The sequence below is a fragment of the Acipenser ruthenus genome, chromosome 10 (genome assembly GCF_902713425.1).
Source record: "Acipenser ruthenus chromosome 10, fAciRut3.2 maternal haplotype, whole genome shotgun sequence".
Classification (NCBI taxonomy): Eukaryota; Metazoa; Chordata; class Actinopteri; order Acipenseriformes; family Acipenseridae; genus Acipenser; species Acipenser ruthenus.
The window spans coordinates 30891619-30918481 of record NC_081198.1 but is presented as its reverse complement, the minus strand read 5'-3'; the positions used below and the strand labels follow the sequence as shown (position 1 = coordinate 30918481).

General features: G+C 37.2%; 1 protein-coding gene across 1 annotated transcript in view; it reads right to left on the bottom strand.

The window, feature by feature from the left end:
- The window catches only part of LOC117413422 (aryl hydrocarbon receptor-like), a 93854-nt gene extending 72823 nt beyond the window's left edge, over positions 1 to 21031 (bottom strand). The window contains exons 1-2 of the mRNA XM_034022602.3: positions 20341 to 21031; positions 16880 to 17067 (exon numbers count right to left, since the gene is read on the bottom strand). Of these exons, the coding sequence (XP_033878493.3) occupies positions 16880 to 17067; positions 20341 to 20381 (229 nt within the window). The 5' untranslated portion in view covers positions 20382 to 21031. The remainder of the gene's footprint in view (positions 1 to 16879; positions 17068 to 20340) is intronic.
- Between the last annotated feature and the right edge of the window lie 5832 nt (positions 21032 to 26863).

Genomic DNA, 26863 nt, shown 5'->3' with positions numbered 1-26863 from the left:
GTTCTAGGATGGGACTATAGCACATGTTTGGGCATGCAGCAGCATCAAAGAAGAATACATTAACATTATGATATTGTGGGCCAACTTGGGGGAGCAGAGGCCAATCAACAGTAGATGTTACCAAGTAAATATCAGGGCTTTAAACTGTAACACGCAAGAAGGTGCAGATGTTTGATTTTGTTCCACTTTGTGCCTTATTTTTCCACTCTTATAAATGTTTACTGAATATGCCAGTCGACATATGGTAATATTGTCAAGCAAAGTTAAAAGCTTTGTTAAACCCATTACCATAGTAAACCACACAGTATGATAAAGTAACTGAGCAGTCTGGATTATTTATTTGACCAGATAGATTATCATATTTGAACCCACAAAAATTCACACACACACACAAAATACATGAAATATAGCCAGTAGTGAATTTGTGAAGGTCATTCAACACAGGACAGCATGCATAAGCATAAAAATATTTATTTAAGGGGATGATTGGATAGGTGTGGCTCAGGACCTTGATTTTTGGCCTGAAAGGAGCTACCCTCCCATGAGGTGAGACCTCTGACTGCTGTCACAGGTCAACCAAAGCCAGGTGATGGGACCCATCGACCCCCAAAAGGGAGATGTAGCTGCAAATGAGGCGGAGGGGAGTAGGAGGAAAGAGACTTCATGACAGAAGTATGGAGGCAAGTCCTAAGATTTAAACGATTGTGGTAAAACAATAAGGGAAGAAGAGGGGCAGTCATCTTTAGCAAATCACCTCAACAATCAGGCTCCTGGTAAATTGGTCATTATCCCACAGGCAGATGCTCTGTAAAACTATTGGTACTCACTTAAACACCAAAATTTACAAAGGAGGTACGCAAGGTAATGAGGTGCCGGTTTACAAGGCAGTGCCAACACTAAACTTTAAAAAAGAAAATAAACGCACACTCAAAAAGCAATCCCTTTAAAAAAAAAAAAAAATGTTTTATTGACCAACGTTTCGGTATGAAGTACCTTCACCCCTCACCAGGGTAAAAAGCAGACCTAACTAAACTGAATTAAACAGATTTGTGGTTTAATTGTAACCCCTATTGAAATTCCCTATGGTTGTTCTGTAGAATACTTGCTCACACTTTCCTTTAGCTGTATAACATTTTGCTGAGCTGGTTTCTCATGGTAAAACTATTGTAAACTGAACTTTGGATGGAACAGAGGACAATTGCAAACTTAAAAGTGATCTTTTACCCCAGTACCTACATATAACCTTGACATAAATCATCTTTAGTTTGGAGAAGCTCAGGGAATGCATTTTATTATTTTAGGACAACAAGAAGGTAGTTATTTAAAACCTGTTTAAAAATGGGTTATAACGCTGTTATGAATCTTTGCACAGAGAGAGAGAGAGAGAGAGAGAGAGAGAGAGAGAGAGAGAGAGAGAGAGAGAGAGAGAGAGAGAGAGAGAGAGAGAGAGAATATTAGTAAGTTAAAAAAATATGAGGGTCTCCATATTACTAAAAAATCCCAACTGGAAGTCGGCAGCACAATCTGCAGGCTAAAAGATAGAAATGAAATGCATTTATAGCACGTGTTAGCACCTTTGAAGTTACAAATATATAGCGACACTCTGCAAAGATTAATTCAAATAAAATGTTTAAAATATTCTTTAAAAATTTGACAGCATTATTTTTAAAAATGTATTTATCCCAAGCTTGGCTTTTAGTGACTTCTACTATACATTGTTGTAATTCTATAAGGGTCGTGGCACTGGGATTAAACTGTTTTAACCATCAGCAGGGAGTTCTTTTGAACTACAACTGCCTAAAACTTTTTACTATTCTTTTGGGGAGACCAATGTCTATTAGATATTAAAAGGTAGTCTTCTGATCTCTTTTTTAATGAGCATTAATTGGGAGAGGGAAAAAGGAAAGTGTGACACAAACTTGACAGATCTCATCTTAACCTTCTTTTATGAGGTTTACATTCCTCAGGTTTTCAATAAAGTTGCTTTAAAAATAAACTATTTATGAAGCCAGAAGAAGGGGGGTGAGGTAGCCAGTCTCCATTTCACACTTAAGCCTCTCTCTGGCTCACGTTGTCCTCTTGCACAAAGTTTACTTAAAAACTGACAAAGCAATTAAGTTTCATAAGCTTTCTTGGCAGAGGCTGTCTTCCTGCTTCTACTCACGCAAGGGGCAGGCTGCTACTCATTGAATTGGTCTTTTAATAATGTGGCTAATTTCCAACTCACAGGGGGGGGAAAGAACCCTCTGCTCAGCAGAGCTCTGGAGAGAGGCCAGAGTCTCTCAGCTGCAGCCACTTACAAAGGGGTTCTTTTTAAAGACAAACAATTTACCACTTTCAGGGGGTCTGCTTTTTCAAACCATTGTTTTTTCCTGTCAGACAAATAAATGGGGTCACTTTTTGTACTTAATCGAACACACAGTAACTTGTGGGATTACTGACAAACCAAAATGATACATTTGAACAGTTATTTTAAAGTTTCCTACCATGATGTCATAGCTGTTATGGGTCATGTAGTTTTTCATCTTTACTTAAAAACTGGCAGCCTCTTTGTAAACTGAGAAAATAAAATAGCAAGTTGGATCAATAGAGGACACTTAATGGCTCTGAGTGGATATCAAACAACACACAGGAGAGATAAAAGACAAACACCACAGTGGGACCAAGTAACTGTTTTTATTTCAGATACCCATGGAGAACCATCATGTTTTCTAAATCCTTCTTGAAAAATCTATACCTCGATTCTTAAATGCCTTCACTGCAGCACAAGCCAGCACACTGTAATGTTTTCATTAGATTTGCCCACTAAAAGTGCTGGAACTCCACTAGGCTGGCTAGACATTTCACCCAGGAAAACACAGTGATGCCCCTTTTTAACACTATAATCAGGAGCCAAAGTTACAAGAAACAGTGCCGGGTTTACAATGGCGCCATGCCCACACTCAGAAGAGACCCATAATGACCTACATTTTTTTTTAAATGTACACATTGCGATACATTTCCATAGCGAATATGTATATTTAAAAAATGTGATGATACATTTTTTAAAATATGTATTATTTTTTAAGTGTCACAGAAACATTCTGTCTTTATAGCTTATGGTTTTGCTCACTCACTCTAGGCATTTACAGGAGCATGGCGTCATTGTCAGCCTCGTCAGTGCCTGACTCACATGCATGCGTGCGCGCTGCAGGCACGGGTGAGAGCAAGTGAAGTAGAGTGAAGAAATGTATAGAGTAAAGTTTTCAGATGTACTTGTCATTTTAGAGGGAAAATGCAGCTTTCTCAGCAAAAAAAAAGAAAAAAAAAAAGAAAAAAAAAGTAAATGCTTCGGACAAGCATGCGTACTAAGTTAGTCTTATCCTTCACAGTACTAAATTAATCCACTTGAACAGGATCACCACGAATCTGATTTGGTACGCTGCAATCGGGATCTTGTTTAGTCTGATTTAGCAGATGATCTGCCTGTGATGATTAACTTCTGATACGCTGCAATCGGGATTAGAAGCTGTACTAACTTTAGTCCAATCAAGTTGACTAAAACTGCTTAATCCACTAGTTAGACACATCAAGTGGACTAAATTTGGTACGCTGCAATTGACCCCTGGTGTTTTGTCCAGCTTTGGTTTTTGTTAGCTGTTTTTACCCACAGTGTTTTGTTTTGTATTTTTGTATTAATAATGTATTTTATGTACATTTGTGTGTAAGCCCTTCTGCACTAGGGCTACCATTGCTGGTACCTTGTAACTTGTAAATAATGGAACTTGTAAATATTGGAAATAAAACCTGCGCGCATGTGTGTGTGTCAAAGACAATGTCTGTCTCGATCTGTATTTAAAACTTGGCTAGACTGGTTAAAATCGGTTGCACTGGAAAAGCATAATTTTGAAGATGTCTTCCATGGATAACACAGATGATTTTTTTGAAAGCTTGTCCTGTTTTAAAATATACTTTTACACAGATAAAAGACATACCAGTACATAGGAAACAACTCAATATCCAGTACTGTACCAGCAAACTATGTTTTTAATTTAAGTGAATTTTGTTTATCAGCATCAAAGTTTGTTTGCTTTCACATTGGACTCTTACTGATAACATCTGCTGTTGTCATGCATGTCTCTGTGGATATACAGTTGGCTAAATAATGTTTACAATGGTTGATGCCAAAATTAGATAGTACATAAAGTTGCTGTGAGGCAGTGACCTGGTACTTTATTCATATACAACAAGCATGTGGCTCTAACTGCAGTAAATCATCCCAGAAAACACACTTCAGATCGGATAAAGTTCAGAGATTTTATAGAAGTGTACACAAATTGGAAAGCTGCTAGCAGACCATCACATAATACAAATGTGTATCTTTCTGAACTTATCTTTCTAGTTCTTAAAATCAATAGGCTACATATAGTACAAAGGTGAGTCAAAAGTGTAGTTAACTCAGTTTTCATACTGGTGTTGCATTTCATTATCATTAAATATCAGCTTGTTCATTCTGACTAGTGGAATGGAACATGTGGTTCAAAACTTCTTAATAAAAACTGCCCATTGTGATAAACTCAGGACAAGTAGATTGTTAGGTGTATTGATTATTAGGGTTATTGATTATTATGTGTATTGATATGTCATTTCAACTTCAGAACATGTCTGAATGCAAAAAAAAAACAAAAACAAAAAAAACAAAAACAGCTATATATACAATATGCTTTAAAGAAAAGTAGCTGGAGAATAGGAGAATAACAGCTGTTTCTAATATAAGATCCAAACCCAAAATGAGTCAGTCTGTGCTGAACCTCTATTGTGGCTGACATCAAAGACTATACGTTACTCCTGAAACCCCCACAGAATCACTAATGTACTAAACTAGCACAAACATGTCCTGTAAAGTTGACATTTTGAACATCAACAGCAGAGAAAAGGTTAACTATGAAATGTGTTTGCAATATTATACCTGCTAAGATATACACAAAGCAATCTTTGTTAGCTGCCTAGTAGAAGTGCACAATAATGGATTGCTGAAACTTGTCACAGCAGGCTAACCTGGCAACCAAATATTTCAATTAGAACTTAATCAACCAGAATATTGCATAAGACACTGTACAAGAACTCAAATAATACGTTCAGTTGCAATTTTAACCTACTATTGGTTCCCCTCACGAAATCAATCAGTGCGTTTACATGAGCATAAGAATTCCAATATTCCAAAACTAAGTTTTCGGAAAACTAATTCCGATATAGTAAAAGTCATGTAAACTCAGGTTTCGGAAAATGTATCGGAATATTCAGATAGTCGGTTTTCGAAAACAGCACCTAGAAATTTCTGATTAAATTCCAAAAACTAACAAAATGTATATCATCTAAACACTTTTCAAAAAACTTATTGAAATAGCATGTGCACACTTTGACCCTTTTTTCCTGCACGTGGTTTTAAAACAGAGAAAATAATTATAATCTGTTGTCAGTCTGCATGCATCCATTTGTCAGTTAGAGATAAAGTAATACATTTGTTAAAGTCTGTATGTATTTGTTAATAGTCCATACTGAAGCAGGTATGGGCTATTAAGTCTAAAACCACGTGCTGGAATGAAGGTCAAAGTTTGCACAAGTGCAGTATGTTATCGGAATACATTTTCCACTTTTTGTGTTTACATGATATACATTTTGTTAGTTTTCAGAATTTAATCGGAAATTTCTAGGTGCTGTTTTCCGAAAACTGACTTTCAGAATATTCCAATACATTTTCCGAAAACTGTGTTAAATGACTTTTGATATCGGAATTCGTTTCCGGAAAACTCATTTTTCTGAAAAATATCGGAATTTTTATGCTCATGTAAACGCACTGAATGATTCTAAGTGGTTCTGGGTTCTGTTGTTCCAATATCGAGCCATTATCATTGCTCTATATATCTGTCTTTACCTGGTGGGGAGCTTGCTTTCAGTTTGCCTGGAGAATCTTAACTATTAACTATCACTAAAGAGACGTCCTCATTCCAGTCAAATCATGTGACAGTGTGATAATAACTCAATTATAATGACTCAGTGTTTGAACCCAGAACTACTTAGAAGGGTTCCAACTGTCATTCAAAAGTTAGTGAAATGTAAACGATATCAAATACAATTACTCATCCGATTTTTTTTTTCAATTTAGAGTGCCCAACTATTTTACTCCTGATTTTCTCACTAATTTAGGATATCCAATTAGGTTTCCTTCACTGCAGCTATTCCCATGAACAGCTCAGGAGAACTGGATGTCAGTGTGTGACCTCCAATCACATGACCAAGCCAATCTCCTCTTTACACCAAGGAACTCGAGAACAGCCTTGCCAGTAACGTCCGTTGTAGTGCAGTGAGACTGTATGACTCACCCTGCACACCGTACAGCCATGCACTTGTGAGGTGAGCCACTCAGGACCCTCAAAATATCAGTTATCCTGACCAGAGTATGTGGATGTGAGAAATGCATCAGTAAGAACAAATGTGGAATTTCTTGCACCCACCGTTGCAAGGCAACAGGTTAAAGGTAACACTGAACCAAATTTACTTTGAGGTTAGACATGATTCTGATAGCTATATTGAGGCCAATGACTTTTTAAAAAATACCAAGATGTGACTAAATGGTAAATTATACAAAGTAAATCTAAAACAACAAGAAGAATGCATCAGTTAAGATATGTCATACCAGTAGCAAGTTGCATTTTGTAATACCCCATCTTAGAGTTTCATGTGTGGTGGAAAAGTTTTGGAAAAAAAATAAAAAAATCTTTCCAATAAAAAAAAATATCCTACACTCATGTGAAGTTGGCAGAACTTTGTGATTTTCCAACCCCGAGAATATAAATACTTCCATACTGATCTTCTGATCTGTATTGTTTTTTTAAAGGTTTATTCATGCTAAGATTATATACTGAGCCTTTCGTTTATTAAACTTGTGCAGCTAAGCAGAAGTAATACAGCGCCCACCTTGGCTGTCTCATGAGAAGCTCCAATGTGAAGATGTTTTGTCAACACATGAAGGATGAAAAGCTTAAACTGGAGCGAGGAAAGATTATTTGGATATCAAAAGCCATAGTGGAAATTATTATATACCAAATTCAATAACCAAAGCTGTGCTGAAAAATTAATTTAGAATACTGACTGTGTCAGGAATCCAAAACAACACTATAAGGATTCAATTTTAACCCACTTATGTCAATGCTCAGCAACTTCAGGGCTACAAAGACATCAGTCCTTCCCCAGAGTTATTTCTCATGTGGTCAAGTGTTCAACTCTGGCCTTTGAGGTCTGTTCCATTCAAGACATACACAGGAAGTCACAATGATGGTGGCTGTGTGGTGAAAGAAAAGGGCTTGTAACCAGGAGGTCCCTTGTTTAAATCCCAGCTCACTCACTAACTCACTGTGTGACCCTGAGCAAGTCTCCTTGTGCTCCGTCTTTCGGGTGAGATGTTGTTGTAAGTGACTCTGCAGCTGATGCATAGTTCACACACCCTTGTCTCTGTAAGTCACCTTGGATAAAGGCATCTGCTAAATAAACAAATAATAATAATAATAATAATAATGGTGACCCCAGCCTTGAAACAGAATGACTTTTATAAAAGCTTACTACAGTATTTACCATGCTTTTCCCATTGTTTTGACTATGTATTTACCATAGTTTAGCCTGGTTTGCCGTGTTTATTAATATGCTTTACCATACCTCACTATTCTTTACAATGCTTACCTATGCTTTACCACGCTTTCACTATACTTTAATAGACTTTGCTATGCTTTTACAAGGGACATTTATTGTCCCACTCAGACCCTTACTGTTTGTATTAAATATATTCAATCAATCAATCTTTATTTTATATAGCGCCTTTCATAGTGGACCACTATCACAAAGTGCTTTACAAGATGCAGTAAACCCAAGAAAATCCATAATACAGAGAAATGCATAATACATGATATACAGTAAAAAAAAACAATGCATAATACATGAAATACATTACAAAAAAAATTGCACAATACATTAAAAACAGTGAAAAATGTATAATGAGGGCTCCCGAGTGGCGCATCTAGTAAAGGCGCTCAGCGCAGAGTGCAGGATGTGCCCTATAGCCTGGAGATCGCAAGTTCGAATCCAGGCTATGTCACAGCCGACCGTGACCGGGAGTTCCTAGGGGGCGGCGCACAATTGGCCAAGCGCTGCCCGGGTAGGGAGGGCTTAGGTCGGTAGGGGAATCCATGGCTCACCGCGCATCAGCAACCCCTGTGGCCAATAGGGCGCCTGTGGCTCTGCAGTGGAGCTGCCAGATCTGTGTTGTCCTTCGACACTATAGGTCTGGTGGCATCGCTGTGGATCCACTGTGTGAAAAATGACGGCTTGGCAGGAGCACGTTTCGGAGGACGCGTGTTCCAGTCGCCGTTTCCCGAGTCGGCGGGGGGGTTGCAAGCGGTGAGCCGAGGATACAGATAATAATTGGGCATACTAAATTGGGGAGAAAACGGGGGTAAAAAAATTGGCGATGACTAAATTAAAAAAAAAAAAAAGAAAAATGTATAATGCATGATATAGTAGCATAATACATAAAATAGTAGCAACAACACAGCAGCTAATAGCTGATATCAGGCTTAAAGAGCATTGAAAGCAAGAGAGAACAAGTGGGTCTTGAGAGTTGATTTAAAGCGAGCAATGGTAGGAGCATCATGCATCAAAATTGGAAGAGAATTCCAAACAGTCTGAGACATGAAGCTAAACGAGCGTTCTCCAAGTGTGGTGCACTTTTGCTTGGGGATAACAAGCAGGCCAGAGTCAGAGGACCTCAACTTGCGGGCAGGGACATAGCAGGTGAGCAGGTTGAGGAGATATGAAGGTGTACCATGGGCAGTTTCGATCTTTCTTGACGGTTCTGGTAGCAAACGGGACGACAGTGTCAATAATCTGTGTAACGGTGGCGGTGTAAAGGGTCACCGCATCATCAACTGAGGATGGGAGAGTACCAGAAAAAGGGGATGAAGAGACACATTCCAAGAGTTTCAGAGAATTCAGCAGACGGAAGGAGATAACAGTATCAGTTGCGGAGGAAGGAGCAGGGAGATTAATATTAGCAGTGATTAAGAAATGGTCAGAGAGAGAGATATCTGAGACGGAGAGATTTGAGGGATCAAGACCCTTGGTGATGAGCAGATCCAGGGTGTGTCCTCGGGTGTGAGTGGGGACTCTGACAGATTGAGAGAGCCCAAGACAGTCCAGAAGCATGCTGAAGTCGGTCACTAGGGGGGTGAATAATTTGTACTTACTATACATATAGTGGTGGGACAAAATAATTGGGAGAAAACTGTACCATTTCAGATTTCTTGCACCGGATGAATAAGATCCAGGAATGCTCATGTACCCCTCCTGAACAATTGGAACACCCTGCAGGAATCATCTCGTTAAACAGTACAGACCCAGCGGCATTATTTATAATTTGATGTGTCAATTTTATTCTGCATTTAAACTACATAGAGCAGGTCTTCTCAACCTTCTCAAAAATGTTGTTTAAGAAACATACGGGGAGCAACACCTTTAGATATACTAGCAAAACTACAAGAACAAACAGTAACTGCAAATTAAATGGTGTCGGAACTTACTCAGACAGTTGCCCTGTTTTCAGATGTGTGACAGAGTTTCTTATGTCAATCTGGAACATTCACTCCTTCAGCATTTCGTATTTCTACAGCTTGTCTTGCAGCCGTATACTCTATTTTTATTTTCCAATGCTACAACTTGCTTGACAGATCATTCGATTGACAGTTGCCACTAGTTTTTGGAAAATATCAAGCATATGCTGAAGAATATCCCTACAAAAACCCATACAGCAGCGCCCAGGCTTCAGAGCACGCTGCTGCATGTATGGACTTCAGTGCGCACTGCAATTCTGATATGATTCCCCACCAATTAAACTGCACCATGTCTTGTTATTGCATGATAACAGGATTTCATATACTTGTCTGAATCCAGTTCTGAATCTAGTTCTGTCCAAGATCTTGGTGTGGATGCTTCAGTGGCTTGGCAAGGTTAAACACCCATCTTGGTCATTGTTATTCAACAGTTTAAGAGGCTTCCAGGAGTCTTGAAATGCACAGAAGTAAGTCCTCACTGCTTTTCCAATGACTCAAATGTTTTCAAAGTCCACATGATCTTCACAGAATTAAAAAAAAACTGAATTCACTTTTACAGAATTATTTTTCATACAAAGCCTACAAACTGCAAAATATGTAACTCACAGGCACTCAGAGCATTTCCACATCTTATAGAATATGTAGCATCCAATAGGGTATAGTAAAACCTATCTAAGCCGGCATGGGACCAGAAACCAAAGTTCTGCTTTACAGAGGTACTGTAAAATCTAATACTGTACTAAAAAAGGTATAAATGTATAAAAAAAAGGTATAAAAGTAGCCTAGTGTCCTGTAATTCAAGGACTGTAATAATGTTACTTTACTTTCTCCAGTCTATTTACTGCAATAGTTTTGTGTTGTTTACACTTGGGTAGTGTTAAGTGTACTTTGGTATGATATAATGTCCATTTTTATATTTCATTTACTGTATATGTTGTGTAATAGTTTTTTAATGTGATTTTCAAGTGTGTTCTATTAGACCACTTCAAAGCCATCTTTAATGCAGGTTTCTACAGCACTTGAGTAATGTGTTTTTATACCAAGTCAAAATGACACCCCACTGAGTTTTGTTTTAAGACCAACATGTATCCCAGTTCAGCGAAGGCAATGCACAGAACGTAGATTTCATTTTCCCCCTAGTTCCTCTCACTAACTGATTTCAATTTGTCAGCATGTGTTTCTATTGTACTGTGTTTGTGAGAGGAAAAAAATGGCCATTGTTTGTTTATAAAACTTGAAGATAGGAAGTGTATTTTACAGCAATATATTTATTCTGCACATATGAATGTGAAGATTACAAGGCTGTATTTATATTACCAAAACAAAGAAACAAAGCAAAACACATTTTTAGACCTCTGTATTTCTTTATGTGTTTGTTTTATACTTACCTACTTACTGAGTTACTAAATACATAGTAAACTGTGAATCTCTGTGTGTAATCATGATTTGAGCTGCCAGGCAACTAAAACCTTTATGGAAAAGTGTTTCAATACGGAGACAAGCTCTGGGTGCCAGTCAGCATTTATATTGTTTGCATATAGTGAAGTCTGTTTGCATTGGAGGCATTGCAGATACAGAAAGGACATGTCTCAAACACAATCTGCAGTTAAATGATTTGAATACAGCTAATAGCCCGCTGAACTGAGTGGAAATTATATAATTCAGTCTATTGATTACTGTAGCAATTAGGAAGCTGGACTGATTAAATACAACAGGAGAATGTAATTTCCTCTGAGACAAGCCTTACCACAGAACCTTATAGTGTTTTTATTGCTATTATTATTAGTGCTATGTCATACTTAAATATATTTAAAATTGGGGTCTGTTTTAATGATCTACTATAACAAGTGGTTATTACCTGAACTTTTGGATGTTCTTCATCGTATGGTGTGAGTATTACTATTATTATTATTATTATTATTATTAGTAGTAGTAGTAGTAGTCGTAGTAGTCACAGTCGTAGTAGTCCTATTTAAGGCACGTTTGAAGGGACTACACCAGCTGTCCAAAGACAGCTGGAAAACAATTCTAATTAGCACCCTTGAGGGTACACTAAGACGTACCCTAACTAATTTAGCTGCAAAACCGGTCAAAAGGACTGTAAATTAAATTTGCAAAACAAAAGGGGAGGTGGTACAGAGCACGTCCCCTAGAGCCCACTGGTCGACAAAAGAGGTCATGTCGCCAGCGGACTCCGTGTGGGCGTGCTCTAACTGAATCCGTGACCGGACGAGGGCCCTGAACATGGCCCCACAGTCAAAGAGGCCCTCCCTGATCATCTTGCACTTCCTGTTCTTGTAAATTGCTAGTTTAGCAAGAGCCAGGAGCAGATTCACGAGGAGGTCTCTCATCTTGCTGGAGCCATGGACAGGGTGCCCGAAAATGAGGAGGGTGGGGGAGAAATGCAGCCAGAAATGCAGCAGGAGGTTCTTCAGCAGCAGGAAGAATGGCTGCAGCCTGGCGCACGAGAAATAAATGTGACTTACCGACTCGGACCGACTGCAGAAAGGGCATGCGGCATCCGAGTCGGTAACGCAGTCGTAGTAGTCCTATTTAAGACCCAGTGGGCAGACTACACCAACTGCCCAATGGCAGCCGGTGCACTGGCTGTCCAAAGGCAGCCGGAGAAAAAATTCAAATTAGCACCCCTAAACAAATAGGGGTGCTAACAAGAACTGAGCCTTAACTAATAAAAAGAAAACCAGTCAAAATGTCTGTAAATTAAATATTCAAAACAAAAGGGGAGGTTGTACAGAGCACGCCCCCTAGAGCCCACTGGTCGACAAATGTGGTCATATCGCCAGCGGACTCCGCGTGGGCGTGCTCTAACTGAATCCGTGACCGGACAAGGGCCCTGAACATGGCCCCACAGTAAAAGAGACCCTCCCCGATCATCTTGCGCTTCCTAGTCTTGTAAATTGCCAGTTTAGCAAGAGCCAGGAGCAGATTCACGAGGAGGTCTCTCTTCTTGCTGGAGCCATGAACAGGGTGCCCGAAAATGAGGAGGGTGGGGGAGAAATGCAGCCAGAACTGCAGCAGGAGGTTCTTCAGCAGTAGGAAGAACGGCTGCAGCCTGGCGCACGAAAAATAAATGTGACTTACCGACTCGGACCGACTGCAGAAAGGGCATGAGTCGGTAACGCAGTCGTAGCAATAATACTACTACGACTACTACGACTAATACTACTACTAATAATAATAATAATAATAATAATAATAATAATAATAATAATAATAATAATAATAATAATAATAATAATACGTATTTAATTAATTAATTGATTTATTAATTAATTACTTTATTTGTATTTTTTTTTTGTATTAATGTTCGGACAAACGTGTTCATGTTTGTATATTTTATACATTACATAAAACCCTGTTGGCGCTTTACATTTTGTGAACTGTGAACTGTGACATTAGGGCCTTATCAAGCACTATATTCTGCAATTTTGAATACTGACTTTGGATACTCTTAAATCTGGAAACCTTTTTTTTAATATTTTGCTAAATTGCATTGCCTTTTACGTTGTACACAGTTCTGTGCATGGGTAACACTGATTTAATTTTGCTGTTGGGTTGTTAATGGGGAATTTTATATACTGCTACAATACGTACCGGATTTAAAAGGATGTACTGTATTACAATCCACGTGTCTCTTTTGGCAAGTGATATTTTCAGAATCATATCGTTCAAAATTAAAATACTTCTTCTGTTGAAAATATAGTACTGTACCAACAAAACCAATACAGTACATCTAAAAGGAAGCCTACTTATTTTAAAACACAGTCCTATCAGATAGGTATTTTTGATATTGTGTCTTTTTTGTGTATGCGTCACACGCGTTTAACCATCACTGAAGTCAAAATTTTATAGGGTCAGATATGTGAGTGCTAACTGTATATAGGTGCCATACATTTTATTTATGAATTTGCAGGCCCATACATGGACAGACCAGTCATATAAGACAAGTTTAACATGTTTAAACACAATTTCATATAAGTTCTATCATACCAGTATACATTGTTGCAGAGCCACAACTCACATTTTATAATGTACAACAATTGCCAAAAGTTTTGCACCACCCTACAGAATTAACACATTTTGCTTCATAAAGTCAAACAAAACCTGCTAAATAATGTTACGGCAACATATTGAATTACATACTGTTTTGTAGTTTTCCATATACTTCACAAAAAACTGATGAAAATGGAAAAATGTGAAATTTTTCAATCTAACATTAAATACTATACTACTATTATGGTTTCTGGTAGACTTTTGCAATATAATTGTGTAGTTTCTTTGATTACACAATGTTAAATAAATGATCTAAATTATGTTCATATATATATATTTTTAATCATGTCTCAATCCTAAAATTCTAGGTGTTGCAAATAGCTGTATTATTAAAAACAAACATTATACTGTATATATAGCTTTTTTGAAAAAAGGTTTACAGAGTGAGTGTGTACTAGTCATTGAAAAGAGAAAGTCTTAGCGATCAGCACTTCTATTTATTGCACCAGTATATACCGGCAACCTTTAGAATTAATAAAAAACATGTCAAATATTTAACTTTGCAAATGTATTGACACTGGTTCTGATGTCTTTCCACAGAGCGCTTGGTGTCCACCGATTTACAGACATCAGGTTGTGTACTAGCCACAACAAACAAACTGGGCCATCAATAAAAGTAAAACACATTTATATATTATATAGATTTACTATTTGAATAATGGCTATTTTAGACATGGGTGCTGCAGAAGGCCTTTACCTGATGTTTGGCCTATCAATATTCTCTGTGGCACCTGAGATTTGTGCACACCCACCTGCTCATGAGGGGCCAATTTGCAGGTGATCACCATGGCTCTGCTTGGGGTCAGGGAAACATTGTGACAGAGTAACAAACATTGCACAGCCATGCTTGATGGGGATATTTTATTTTCATTTTCTGAGGAGAGATGGTTGAAATAAACATGCTAAAGCAATTACCGGTATTAATAGGAATGTTAAATAAAAATGAAGGTAAGCTCTGTTTTTAATTACATTTTACTTCTGCATAAAACTCCCAGACTGTATAAAATATTTTTCAAATAAATGAATAATCTTAGCTCCATCTTTACAAAAATAAAAATATCATATATCATATATAGATTTATTCTGGCTGACTGAACCAGCCATTTTAAAATCCACAGTCTTAAACAAACATCCCTCTTCCTCCATTTTATAAATTCTTTAAGCTTGTTTTTTTTTTCTTTTAATTATTAATGCTTCACAAGAATCCAATGCCCGCATTGCACCACATTGGACTTGAAACAACTTGCAACAAGACAATCCTGAGCACTTCGAATTGTATCAAAACACTGATGGACAGAATCCATATCCTTACATTGTTTTTTAAGGTCTGAGGATGCTAGAATCTGTTTTAACCTCTCAGAACAGTTGATATAAAAAATATAATATAAATTATTTAATATGTATCTCAAGAACAAAATCACGAGAGGAGAGACATGTTTTTATATTCTTTCGTGTTGGAACTTGGAAAAGTTTTTCCAAATGGAAAAATTGTTTAATAACCCTAACCCTAACTCTAACACAAAAGCTTTACTGGTTACTGCAATGCAGATCAACAGACAAGAAAATAAATGAGTATGTTCTTGATTTATTTGGTGCTCCCCAGGTCGCCTGCTTTCATCGTCCTTTGTTTGGTGAATTAGTCCTGCTATTTAATAAGAGGAGGGTAGGGCAGAACTGTTAGAATCACTGTTAGGAAAGCTGCTAGAAACACACATTTAGACATCCCACCCACACCAGATACCAGCATGATATAAAACTTTACTGGCTCTCTTTTCCTCACTATTAACTGACTAATCAACTCATAAGAGCTTGTATTTATTCATGTACTGCAACTTCCTAAAAGTAGCACTTGCCAAACCATAACTATAAACCAGGCAAACAAACTCTAGCTGTAAACTAATTTTGATATGTTTTTTTTTACCTCGCGCTAAAGCACAAATTAACCACAAATTAACCCCCCTTCCCAATTCTGACTCTTTATTAATCAGCTCTAACTAGCTATATTCAGAGCTCTGCAACTATTTTAAAGCACTGAAACAAATTTCTTTTGTATAAAAGAAGGTTAGAGATATGCACAGAACAAGTAAAAAAGACACACATTTTCAGGATCCTAAAACTAAAAGTCGTAGACTTACAGTAGACTTATCTTTTTGTACATAGCAGGTATACACCAACAGCTCCTAATATTTAACCAATGCAAGGTCTTAATAAAGATCTGCATTGGAGAAAGCCCTGTGCCCTCTAGTACCATTCATTCATATTAGCTGCACAAACAAAAAATGGTAGTTGAACATGTAGACCCCCTGAAAACCCTTGCGAGTTTTTCCACAGTTCATCAGCAATGTCTCTGCAAGAGCTTTTTCTCCCCCTGCATTTCATTTTCCCCCTCTAGACACTGTTTCTTGAATTGTTGTCTGCATCTCGGTTCTCAGTTAGTCTATGTAATCTTGATGAATTTTTATGACCTTTAAAGTAGCTAACAAAATAACTCCATAAATCTCCCGTGTGCACTGCCGCCAGCTACATGGGTCTTAATGTGCAGTTTTGAAAGAAACACATGTTACAGTACATGTTTTTTTTTTCTTAATTTTTTAAACATGATATATGGAACTACTATAGTTCAAAGAAAGTTTTCAGTTGTTATGCCTTATTTTCAGGATATCTCTTAAATATGCAGTTCCTATGTTATTTCACCCCACCAGTATTTTCTGGGTCAAAGCTATTATTGGCAGTTGAGAGGAATTAAAAAAATGATTCAGCATCCTCAGCCAATCAGCTTTCAGCTCTAACAGGCTTCTATCTGACAGTAGATGCCCGCTGGAATGTCAGCTGTGAATTAAACTTAAAATCAATCCGCACAGGTGCCATCTTTTTCGAGCAGTAATGAAAGCTCAGTTCACATCTATTGAACAGCAAATATTAAACAAAGACACAATTGGTTCAAATTAATTTTATTATCCACCATATTGTGTTCCTACTGAGTGTTTTGTAGTTAAGCATTAAGACACAACAGAGCATGGGTTGTGCTGAATATCAGAAATGAACAGTAGTACTATTTTTGCCATTTTACAATTATGAATGAACCACTTCCACTATAAGCGTAAGTCTGCCTTTGTTGGAAGCACCTATTCCCTGCAGTCCCTGGGAGTGTGATGGGAGACACTTACTGTTGAAGAAGTTCTTGGCCCGGAGGTAGCTGACACTGAGCCGGAGGATGGAGAGTTTATCCAGGCTGGAGGTCACTTCCTCTGGGAAGGGCAAGAGGCTGGCCAGCCGGTCCAGTTCAGAGTTGAGCCTGTCTCTGTGCCTCTTGGACGGGTTTGACTTCACCCCTTCAGCAGGGGAGTGTTTTACCCTAGAACCACACAATTTAATACACAGTGAGCACTGCTGGTTCATTCAATCACCTGCTACCATTAGCAAAAATTGCCTTCCTTCTGCTGTTCAACTAGTAGAAAATCCATTGCTTTAGTGAATTCTGTGAACACCCTATAGAGATCAAACTGTCCTCAGCTTGTGTGTATTTCTAGGTTATTTATTTGAAAGTATTTGCCTTGGTAAACAGAACTACAAACTATAAGTAGTTCATAGAAAATAAAGCTTTTTTCTCAGATAAATTAACTGTAAATGAATGATGGACCCTTTTTACGACACTTTCACTCACATGTTCCTGTTAAAGTCTGTTCTTATGAATAATATTACGTTTAAAGCTGTACCCCCTTATTCAGTAGGCTGCAATTGCATCCTTATATTGTTAAAATGTACCTTTTGTTTTCTTGTTGCCGTTGTCATTAACATCGATATACTTCTTGCTGAGCATTATTTTAACATTTGCATTTCATAAGAAAATTAATTTGACTAGATGCTAATTGGTTGACACATTTTTTTTCTGAATGGACTCAAGTCCAATACTGTACTGGGATAAGTTGTTATGGCTGCTGCAGGAAATATGCGTGAAGATGCTTAAAAAACACACACACACATCACCAACTAACATTTAAAAGGTAAACCCTGTGGATCATACACAAGATCATCTTTAGAAATGACAGAAAAAACAAGTGTGCCTTTTTTATTTAAAAACAAATAATTTAAAAGGGGAGATCGTCTTTAATATTGTTTTAGATTGCCTTTTGCAGTAATTGGTAAACACATTTCTTTGAAAAAACATTCTTCAAATATCTCATGCAGATGTGGTGGTACAGTTTAATTTAATTAGGCAAGGATGCAAATTGTAATCTGAAAGTAAATATTACTGGCAAATAAATATAAAAACCAATTGCTCAAACTGTTCCAATAAAATGATAAGAGATCAAGCAATATGAATTACATTAAATAACCTCAAACTGTGACCCTCTATTACTCCTCAACCACTGCTCCATTACTGCTGCATTGTGAATGTGGAGTTTTCCAATAAAAAGCACCCCAGGTAACAAGCTTCATAAAATCTGGGACAGCACTGTGTTCAGGGTGCTAGAACCTGTCATGCAATGCCTCTATCCTCTGGACTACACATTGCACTGTCACTTCAGAGCTCTCAAACAAACACATCCACAGGATAATGCCGTAACAGCAATGAAACCCCACTGCAAAACTTCAATTTTGGCGGTGTCTCTGGCCATTCATTTTCTACACACCTGTCCCCATACATCTGCTCTTAGCCAGGCGGATGTTGGCAGTTTTTCTGGCCAATCAAAACACTCACTGGAGCCTGCAGATTCACTGAATAATATTGGACCTGCAAGGTTAAGACCATTTTCTAGAAGGAAAAAAGTTTTGCATTTTCCTGTTAAAAAATAAAATGGCTAAAATATCTTCTTGAGCTAAACTACAAAATGGGAATTCCCACTGTTCCACTTCTAGTGTTATTTATGTGTTTATTCCAATAATTACGATCCAATAATAATTATAAGATGATCATAATTAATAAATAATAATAATAATAATAATAATAATAATAATAATAATAATAATAATAATATATTAATTAGCTTTATATGTAGATATTAGAATTAAAATAAGTTATTGAATGAATCACAGGATACTAATAATTAATAAATATATACTAAAAATATATACAGTATGACATATACAGATAATGAATACTTTTGATATACTGCTTTTTTTCAATATTGACATAATACATATTGTACAACATATTTCATAACCCTCAATATACTGTAATATATGAACACATATATTCTACTTTGTTTTATACTGTATTGTGTTTCCATGAGGGATGTAAAATGCTATTATTAGAATGTTTAGGCTGTATTTGAAATGTTTAAACAGGGGTATTCTAAAATCAAATTATTTATTTCTTTTTTTTCTTCTTTTTTTTAGCTGGACAAAAATAATATAATACAGTAGTTACCAGCAATATCACGAATACAATTTAGGTACATTATTATTCTTATTACTTTGACTTGTTTCAGGGGTCACATTACAATGACTGGCGAGTTATATATATATATATATATATATATATATATATATATATATATATATATATATATATATATATATATATATATATGTGTGTGTGTAACAAATTACGTTTGATAAATCAACGTTATAATTTGTCTCAAAATACTGCACATGTTAGCAGTATTGCTTATTTAAACATTTTGAGATTAAACATGTCTCAGAATTATTATAATGTGTATTTATTTTAAATAATAATAATAATAATAATAATAATAATAATAATAATAATAATAATAATAATAATAACTCAACTAGTGGAACATCCTAAACAACAAAAATGAATTAATTACTTATTAATAATAACTGGCAAAAGCAGTGTTTGGTGCAATAACCTAAGGTCCCATGCAAAGGTCACAATAAGGTACTGCTGGGTGATTTCTATGAAATTCGAGTGAAATTAGATGAAATTACCAAATAATCCCAGGAATAAATGACGAAAAAAGGATGATAACATAATATGAGATATATTACGTTGTGATTTTAAAGTAATTACATTCTTGATCCAGTACATCACATCCGCTACTAGTACTTGGCAGGTAATGTATTGACTGAAAAGGGAGTTTCACAATGAACCGTTACATTTTCACCAGGGAATGATGAATAAATGACGAATATTTTTTTGTATATGTCTTCATTGTAACTGGTACGCAAATAGATTTTCAGATTATATATAGGAACTTGCTTTTCACGAGAAAGATAGTTGCCTGACCTGTCCTTTTTCAACGAAGTTATCCACACAAAATACTCGTTGAGTTTTCATTTAGACACAGTGCAGTCTAAACGATAGAAATTTAGATTTAAATTTTAAAAGCCCAAAATAATGTTGTTGTAGCATCATAGCATAAATTGCGTCCATCGGGTACATACATATTTATATATTTATGTTGCAACCTGCTTAATTTAATGAATGAATGTAACCTATCTAAAGCAGATTATAGTTGTATTTTTATTTTGTATCTAGCCTGCAACATCTAACTACTAAATTACAGAACATTCAGTTGCGGGACAGCTCGAGAACCTGTCAGAGGACAAGGGGTGCAGACAGTTACAGGTGCGAGAGGGGAGACGGGAGAGGGGAGAGGGGAGAGTGGAGAGGGGAGTGGGGGCAAAATACGTTTAAAAAATGAATTAGACTATAACTTACGTTCTTTGAACTGGTTTTCTCCTTTTGCGTCCGGCATACATTTTTCAGTTTTAAGCAGCCCTTTTATAATATCCCAAATATTCCACAATACGGTATTTCTCTAGACCTATATAAAAAACCTTTAAGCGAAAAGACTAACTTTCCGATATTCCCAATTCAGGACGGGGATAGCAAGGCCAGCAAACTGCCTCCTTATTTGATGAAATTGTCGACTGCGTCTTCAACAATATAAAATGTCAATATGAAAGGACTTATGTATTTGTACGTTGTATTGCATTCACGCAGCACCGTTACGTTGCAACAGTCTGTGTCCACCCAGAGCTTACCAATAATGATGCACCATACTGAGTAAATGCGATGCTTTGAAAAATCTCTCAAGTGCACAAATTTAGCTTTTTTCGTGCAAGCAATGTTATTATTGTTTTTAAATTAAAAGTCGGGTCTTGCAATAGCTTTTTTCTGTTCCGTCATTTTAAAGCCCCAAACACTATACTTTGTTATGCAACGCCTATTACAAGTCTTTTTTTATTTTTGACTACAACGCCGTGCATATAATTCTCCTTTATTCCTAAAGGAAAGCTGGTGTCAAAATATTGTATCAGAAAAATATAAATATCCTCTCCGCACCTTCCTCGTACATCCTTTATAGACTCTTCTACTTGAGCAAACGAGAAAGCGCGCCCCCGACACGACACAGGCTGCAACTCCCCTTGCCAAACAGCGCTGGGGACGCGCATTTCCGGTCTCAAGTGGACTCGCGCCCGGAAAAGATTTTTGCGAGTACGCACAACGCTTTGCAGAACTCGCCAAGGATCCTCCTGGAAACAGGAGCGCGCACGTCAGTGAAGGCGCGCACTCCAGATAGCTCCCTTGTCCAATGAGGGATAAAAACTGCGTGGTGTTGTGCTCAGGTAAAAGGGAAAAGGTGATAACTATCTAGGTCAGGTGATGTATGGTAGCCTGCATGCTGTAGTATGAGAACATGACGATGAAGGAAACAAAATGACAAAATAAAATGCTGAATATGCTTCATGAAAAATCAACATGTCCTTTGTTCGTTTCAAAGATTTTTTTTTTAATTTGCAGTTTATCTGTTTCTGATTAGATAAGAAAACAAATATATTGTTTTTGTAAATATACAATTAATTGGCAAACCTCAATGTACACTACCTCTTCACTGCACCCCAGTGTTCAAATTATATCTTACAAAATAGTCAATGCTTTTCCATATTTACGTAATTGAATGTTTGCAGTAATTTGTATTTCCAGTAAAGGAAATTGCTTTTTTTGTTGCAAGCAATAAAGATGTCTGTAGGGAATGTCAAGTGTAAAAGCCCCACTCCTAGTCTTGATGTAAATCATTTGTTGTTGACATAATTTGTGCCGCTGTAACGTCAATTTTTCTTACCTTGTGCACTGCACATGCCTAAAGCTTTTATTGCCTTGCATTTCCGGAGAGGTCATTAACTTTTGCTTTCCTACCCTATTTCATAGCTAAGGTAGGACATTTTGACACAAGGTAAACAGACATCCAATTTTTCTTCTTTTGAATGTTTATACTTTGAGACAACATTCAGGTGCAGGTAGTAAAATTTAACGAGGTAGCAAAATCTGGCAGTTATACATGTCATATTTTGCTACCGGTAGGAAAATTTGACGAGGTAGCAAAAATTGATGTTACACCGGTACTGTATATATTATGGGCAAAGCAAATTGCAGAGTTCGAATCACTTCCTCTGTTCTTTCATTCCTGTTCTGAGTGACAGGCAGACCTTCGGAACAAGGAATTAACATGAGAAACCCCACTGACACTTGCGTATAAAAAGGACAGTATTATTAATAACGTAATAACCAATAATAATAATGAGTTGTATTGAACTGCCCAGTCAGAGATGGATGCAGATGAGAACATAAATAAATTAGTCTTATATATCTCATTAAATATTTTATATAGTCCTGTCGTCCTGTGTAGTTTTATGAATGAGATGAGAGTGAGTGAATGACTACTTAGGTAGGTGTGTCAAAAAGCTCTTCAATTGTATCTCTGTCCCTCTCTGAGAGAGAGAGAGAGAGAGAGAGAGAGAGAGAGGGAGAGAGGGAGAGAGAGAGAGAGAGAGAGAGAGAGAGAGAGAGAGAGAGCATAGTCCCGAGAAACTAAACTTAAATCCTGACCTTAACTGCCCTGCTTGCCAATCAGTCTTGGGCCTCTCATAAGCAGAGACTGACAACAAGCCTTCAAATACAACTGCAAACATGCATGTGATAGTTACATAATATAAACATGAAATCTGCAAATAGGATTAATGAGTGTTTGCTTTGCAGCCAGTAACATGCTTTGACAGTGCTGAGGTGAAACTGCACCTGTCGACCAAGTGAAAGAAACTGTAATACAGGTAGAGTAACGGAATGATTTCATTCACTTTCTGTGGGGGTGAAAGCCCTGCCGGTGCACAGGTGTGTGGGGAATATTGGGTTGGCAAGGAGTGGGTTAAATTCCACCTGCAGAAACATGTGAGAGAATGTGGCTGGAGCCCTAAATTGAATAAGTGATGATTAATGAGGTTCCAGACACAGTTGGTGACAGTGTTATTTGGGAATGTATGCTAGTTGGTGGTGGGTTAGAAGAGTGCTGTGCGGGACTGTATTATATTGTTTTGCGAGAACCTTCTGTTTTGGCCCTTGTGCCTATTTATTTGTGTTTTGTTTCACCGTTTGTTAATAAAGGTGCGCATTAGCACTTAAACATGTAGCTTCTGTCTCTGGGTCTTCTTCAGTGCTTAATTTGAGCCGGATCCTGCCGGAACAGGATCCGGCACCTCTAAGATTTTACTTTTTTTGTTCCGGCACCTAATTTGCTCGGATCCGGTACCTCTCGCGGCATGATTTATTATTTTTTCCACTGTCTGCACTGTAAACATTCTAATAAAAGCGATCAGAGTTAAAGTTCACTCTGCCTCGTTATTTCTCCCGCCACCCGTAAAAGCGCATCCTATCCTGCCACACCGATTCCAGACCTGCTCTCTTATTTGTACATAGAGGTTATGGGGCGGGCCGGCGAGTCTGATCTTGAAACAGTGGTGGTCAGCTAGTGAGAGATCCCTACGCGATCACGTCACGTAGCCTAGGCTAGTCGTCGCTACTGAATTTGAAACGTGTCGTGGGAAAGGAAAGCCAAATAACAAATGAGGGGGAAACTGCTCTTGATGGTGATGAAGATTGTTAAGATTGTTTACGTAGGTTTATTTGAACCGGAAAGAACGAGTCGTTCACAAACTGCACATCACAAAAGCTAGAGAGAATCTATATTTGGTTGACTTGGTTCATAAACATTAAATTAAATATAGTTTGACAAAAAAAATAATAATATATATTTAGAATACTGGAGATAACATAACAGTTTGAACCATTAGCTTTGTTTAGCCATCAGTATCAATCTAATCTAATCTAATTTAATTTAATCTTTTAAAAAAATAGTCAATTGCATTTCTTATGTGTTTTTTTTTCTATACATTTGGAGTCACCGATTGTTTTTTACAACAACAAAAAAAGAGAGGCTCGAACGAGTGGTATTTGTGGAACTAATCCGTGGTATTTATTCAGCACATAGCAAAACGCTGTTTGCCCAATTCCTCTTCTATCCAGTAAATCTTTGGGATTAGTCATGTAATCAATCACACGTTGAAGCACACCCATAACCGCAACATGTATATTTTATAAAAACAAAGTTTAAACGTGTATATATTTAGTATTTTTTAGAGTTTAACACAGTAAAATAACATTTAGAAAATGTATATTTAATGTGCGTGTAAAATATAATAGACGTTTAAGAACGTCATCCATTAGAATGTGCAATATCCTCCTAAAAGGTTGTTGTATCGTAGCTGATACTACGTGTCACCTTGTGGACTAAGGTGAATCGCCGTCATTATTAAATTATAAAATAATTAACCGTAGTTGTATATTGTCATGTATAAAATACATTCATTCCTCAAGGTCAAATATGTAATCACAAGTTATATAATTAAGCCTTGGGTACAATAACGTTACAATACCAGTAGATGTTTGTATTTATTTATTTTGGAAATGAGGTGTATATCTCAATTATTATTATTATTATTATTATTATTATTATTATTATTATTATTATTATTATTATTATTATTATTATTTAGTAATTTGGCTGACTTTACTCAAGATGACTTAGAAGTATTAATCATAGGGAGGGATGAAACTAGCGAAAGTGGGTGGAATGTACAGTAACGTTCTCTGCCTCCGACCTACAAAAAACAACAAAGAGCCCTTAGAAAAAAGGTTTTTGAACATGCCCGAACCAAGGCCCATTTAGCGGCAGCAAGCATTGTAGCCAAGGCTAAAGATGACACCTTAACACAGGTTATAGTTACATTGTCTGGCTACATTGTGTTTGTCACTTTTTTCTCATGCGTTCCGGTACCTCAGAGCCTCCCGGTAGTGTCAGAGCGGGGGTAGCGCCCTAGAGACTCAAAGAGGAACTGCAGGTTTAAAAGAAAAAAAATAAGAAAAGAAAAATGAAGCAGAAATAAAGCGTGGATGTGGAGCAGCGCCGGTTGGAGGCACAAGGGCCTCCTCTGTGCGGATCATGTCTGGAGTTTGGGCATGGCTTCAAGGGGTGCCCATGGGGAGGCCTTTTCACATGCGGTGGAGTCGTGTGAAGAAGGGCTCCACCTCAAGACTCTCCAAAAGCTGACCTGAGTCTACTTCCTGGTAGTAAAAGTCCCTGAAATCTTTTCTAGCAGAGATTTTCAATGAAAGAAAAGAAAACCATGAAATGTCATCTTCCCTTCCTACTAAATAAATAACCTGTCTGTGTTGTCAAGCCTGACATTTCAACATCCAGTAAGAAATCATATAGCCTTTATTGGAAGATTATTTTCCTCTCATCCAGGTCATTGACAGTAAACTGGATGAGAGGAAAATAATCTTCCAATTGGTTTTTAAATACTCAATGCAGAAGTTAAAGAATAAATACATTGAATAACAATTCAGAGTATGAGTAAAAATCATTAGTTTGAGGAAAGGGTTAAAATCTGTGTTCTGTTGAAAACGAATTCTTAAATACGGATGTACTGAGGCGAAACAAATTTGGCAAGCCATCAAGTTGTTAAGAAGTATAAGCTTTACCACAAGGGATATTTTTAATGGGAGTTTCATAAACAATCCAGCACTACATTTATCCTCAGGATCTCTAGCAATTTAGCCTGTTATTTACACACAATAAATCTTCATTTTGTCTAAGATTACTTTACAATATCAGTATACTAACCTTAGTGCATGATCCTTAAAGGCATGCTAAACAAAATAATGCTAACCAAGATTTTTTTTTTAAAAAGGTGTGAAATGTTGATGAAATATATCTAAACACAACAGCAATTAATTTACCTTAAAACTAATCGTTTAAATTTTACAGTTGTTAATGAAACAATTCTATAACTTACTAGCTATGTAGCTCCGCTGTTAATACACGTCAATTTGTTTTTACCCTTTAGTTTTAGTTTAGGTAACTCAGCCCTTAATTCCACTTGATTATACACATTGAAATAAAAATAAATATACAATAAAAACATGCATGTTTCTTTTTTAAAACAAATCAAACAGATGCAATGTGTATGCCGCGTTTGGCTGGAACCAACTCCCCAGTAATGTTGTTGAAGCGGACACCCTGGGATGATATTGTATAAAATCATCATCACTAAGTCACAATTACAAAGCTCTGAATCTCATGTTAAAATGTGGCGTTTTTCACACAATTTGCATTAGAGAAAAATCACTTACTTTGCAGACTTCTACTTCAGAGTCCAGTAAACTCCTGCGCAGGAACTGGGACACAGCAAAGGTAATGTCATGCGTTTCTGTAAACTGCAGGGTGTGAGTGGTATGGCATGGAAGGGAATGTCCAGACAGTACTTGATTGTAAAACGTCCCTGTTTTTAATAATAATAATAATAATAATAATAATAATAATAATAATAATAATAATAATAATAATAATAATAATAATCTTCACCTCCTATACCAGCAATGGTATGGGGGTTACACGACAGGTTACAGTCCCAAATACAAATACCTAACAAATAACAAGGACATGCTGTAAATTCAATGGTTCACGGTAGAGTGCTCCAATACAGGAGGTGGTGCTGTGTTGTGCTGTGCTGTGCTGTGCAGGGGTAGTGGTGCTCTGGGGTTTGTGCTGGCTCCGTGGCTACAGCTCTCTGGTCCTACTCCTCTGAAACACACAAACAAAATAAACAAACACAGCACTCCGCTGCGTAAGTAACTTCAGCGTAAGGGGCTGTACTCACGTAGCTGCATCCCCTTTGTACTGCCAAACTCCTCCTTGTGATCAACCCGGCGCCATGGTCTACCCAATCGCTGCTTGCCCTGCAGCTCACCCCAGTGGAGGTTTTTTTTAGCAAACTTGCAGCTACGTGCTTTCTCCAAAATGGCACACTTCCGGTTGCCACCTACCTACCATCGAGTTGCCCCA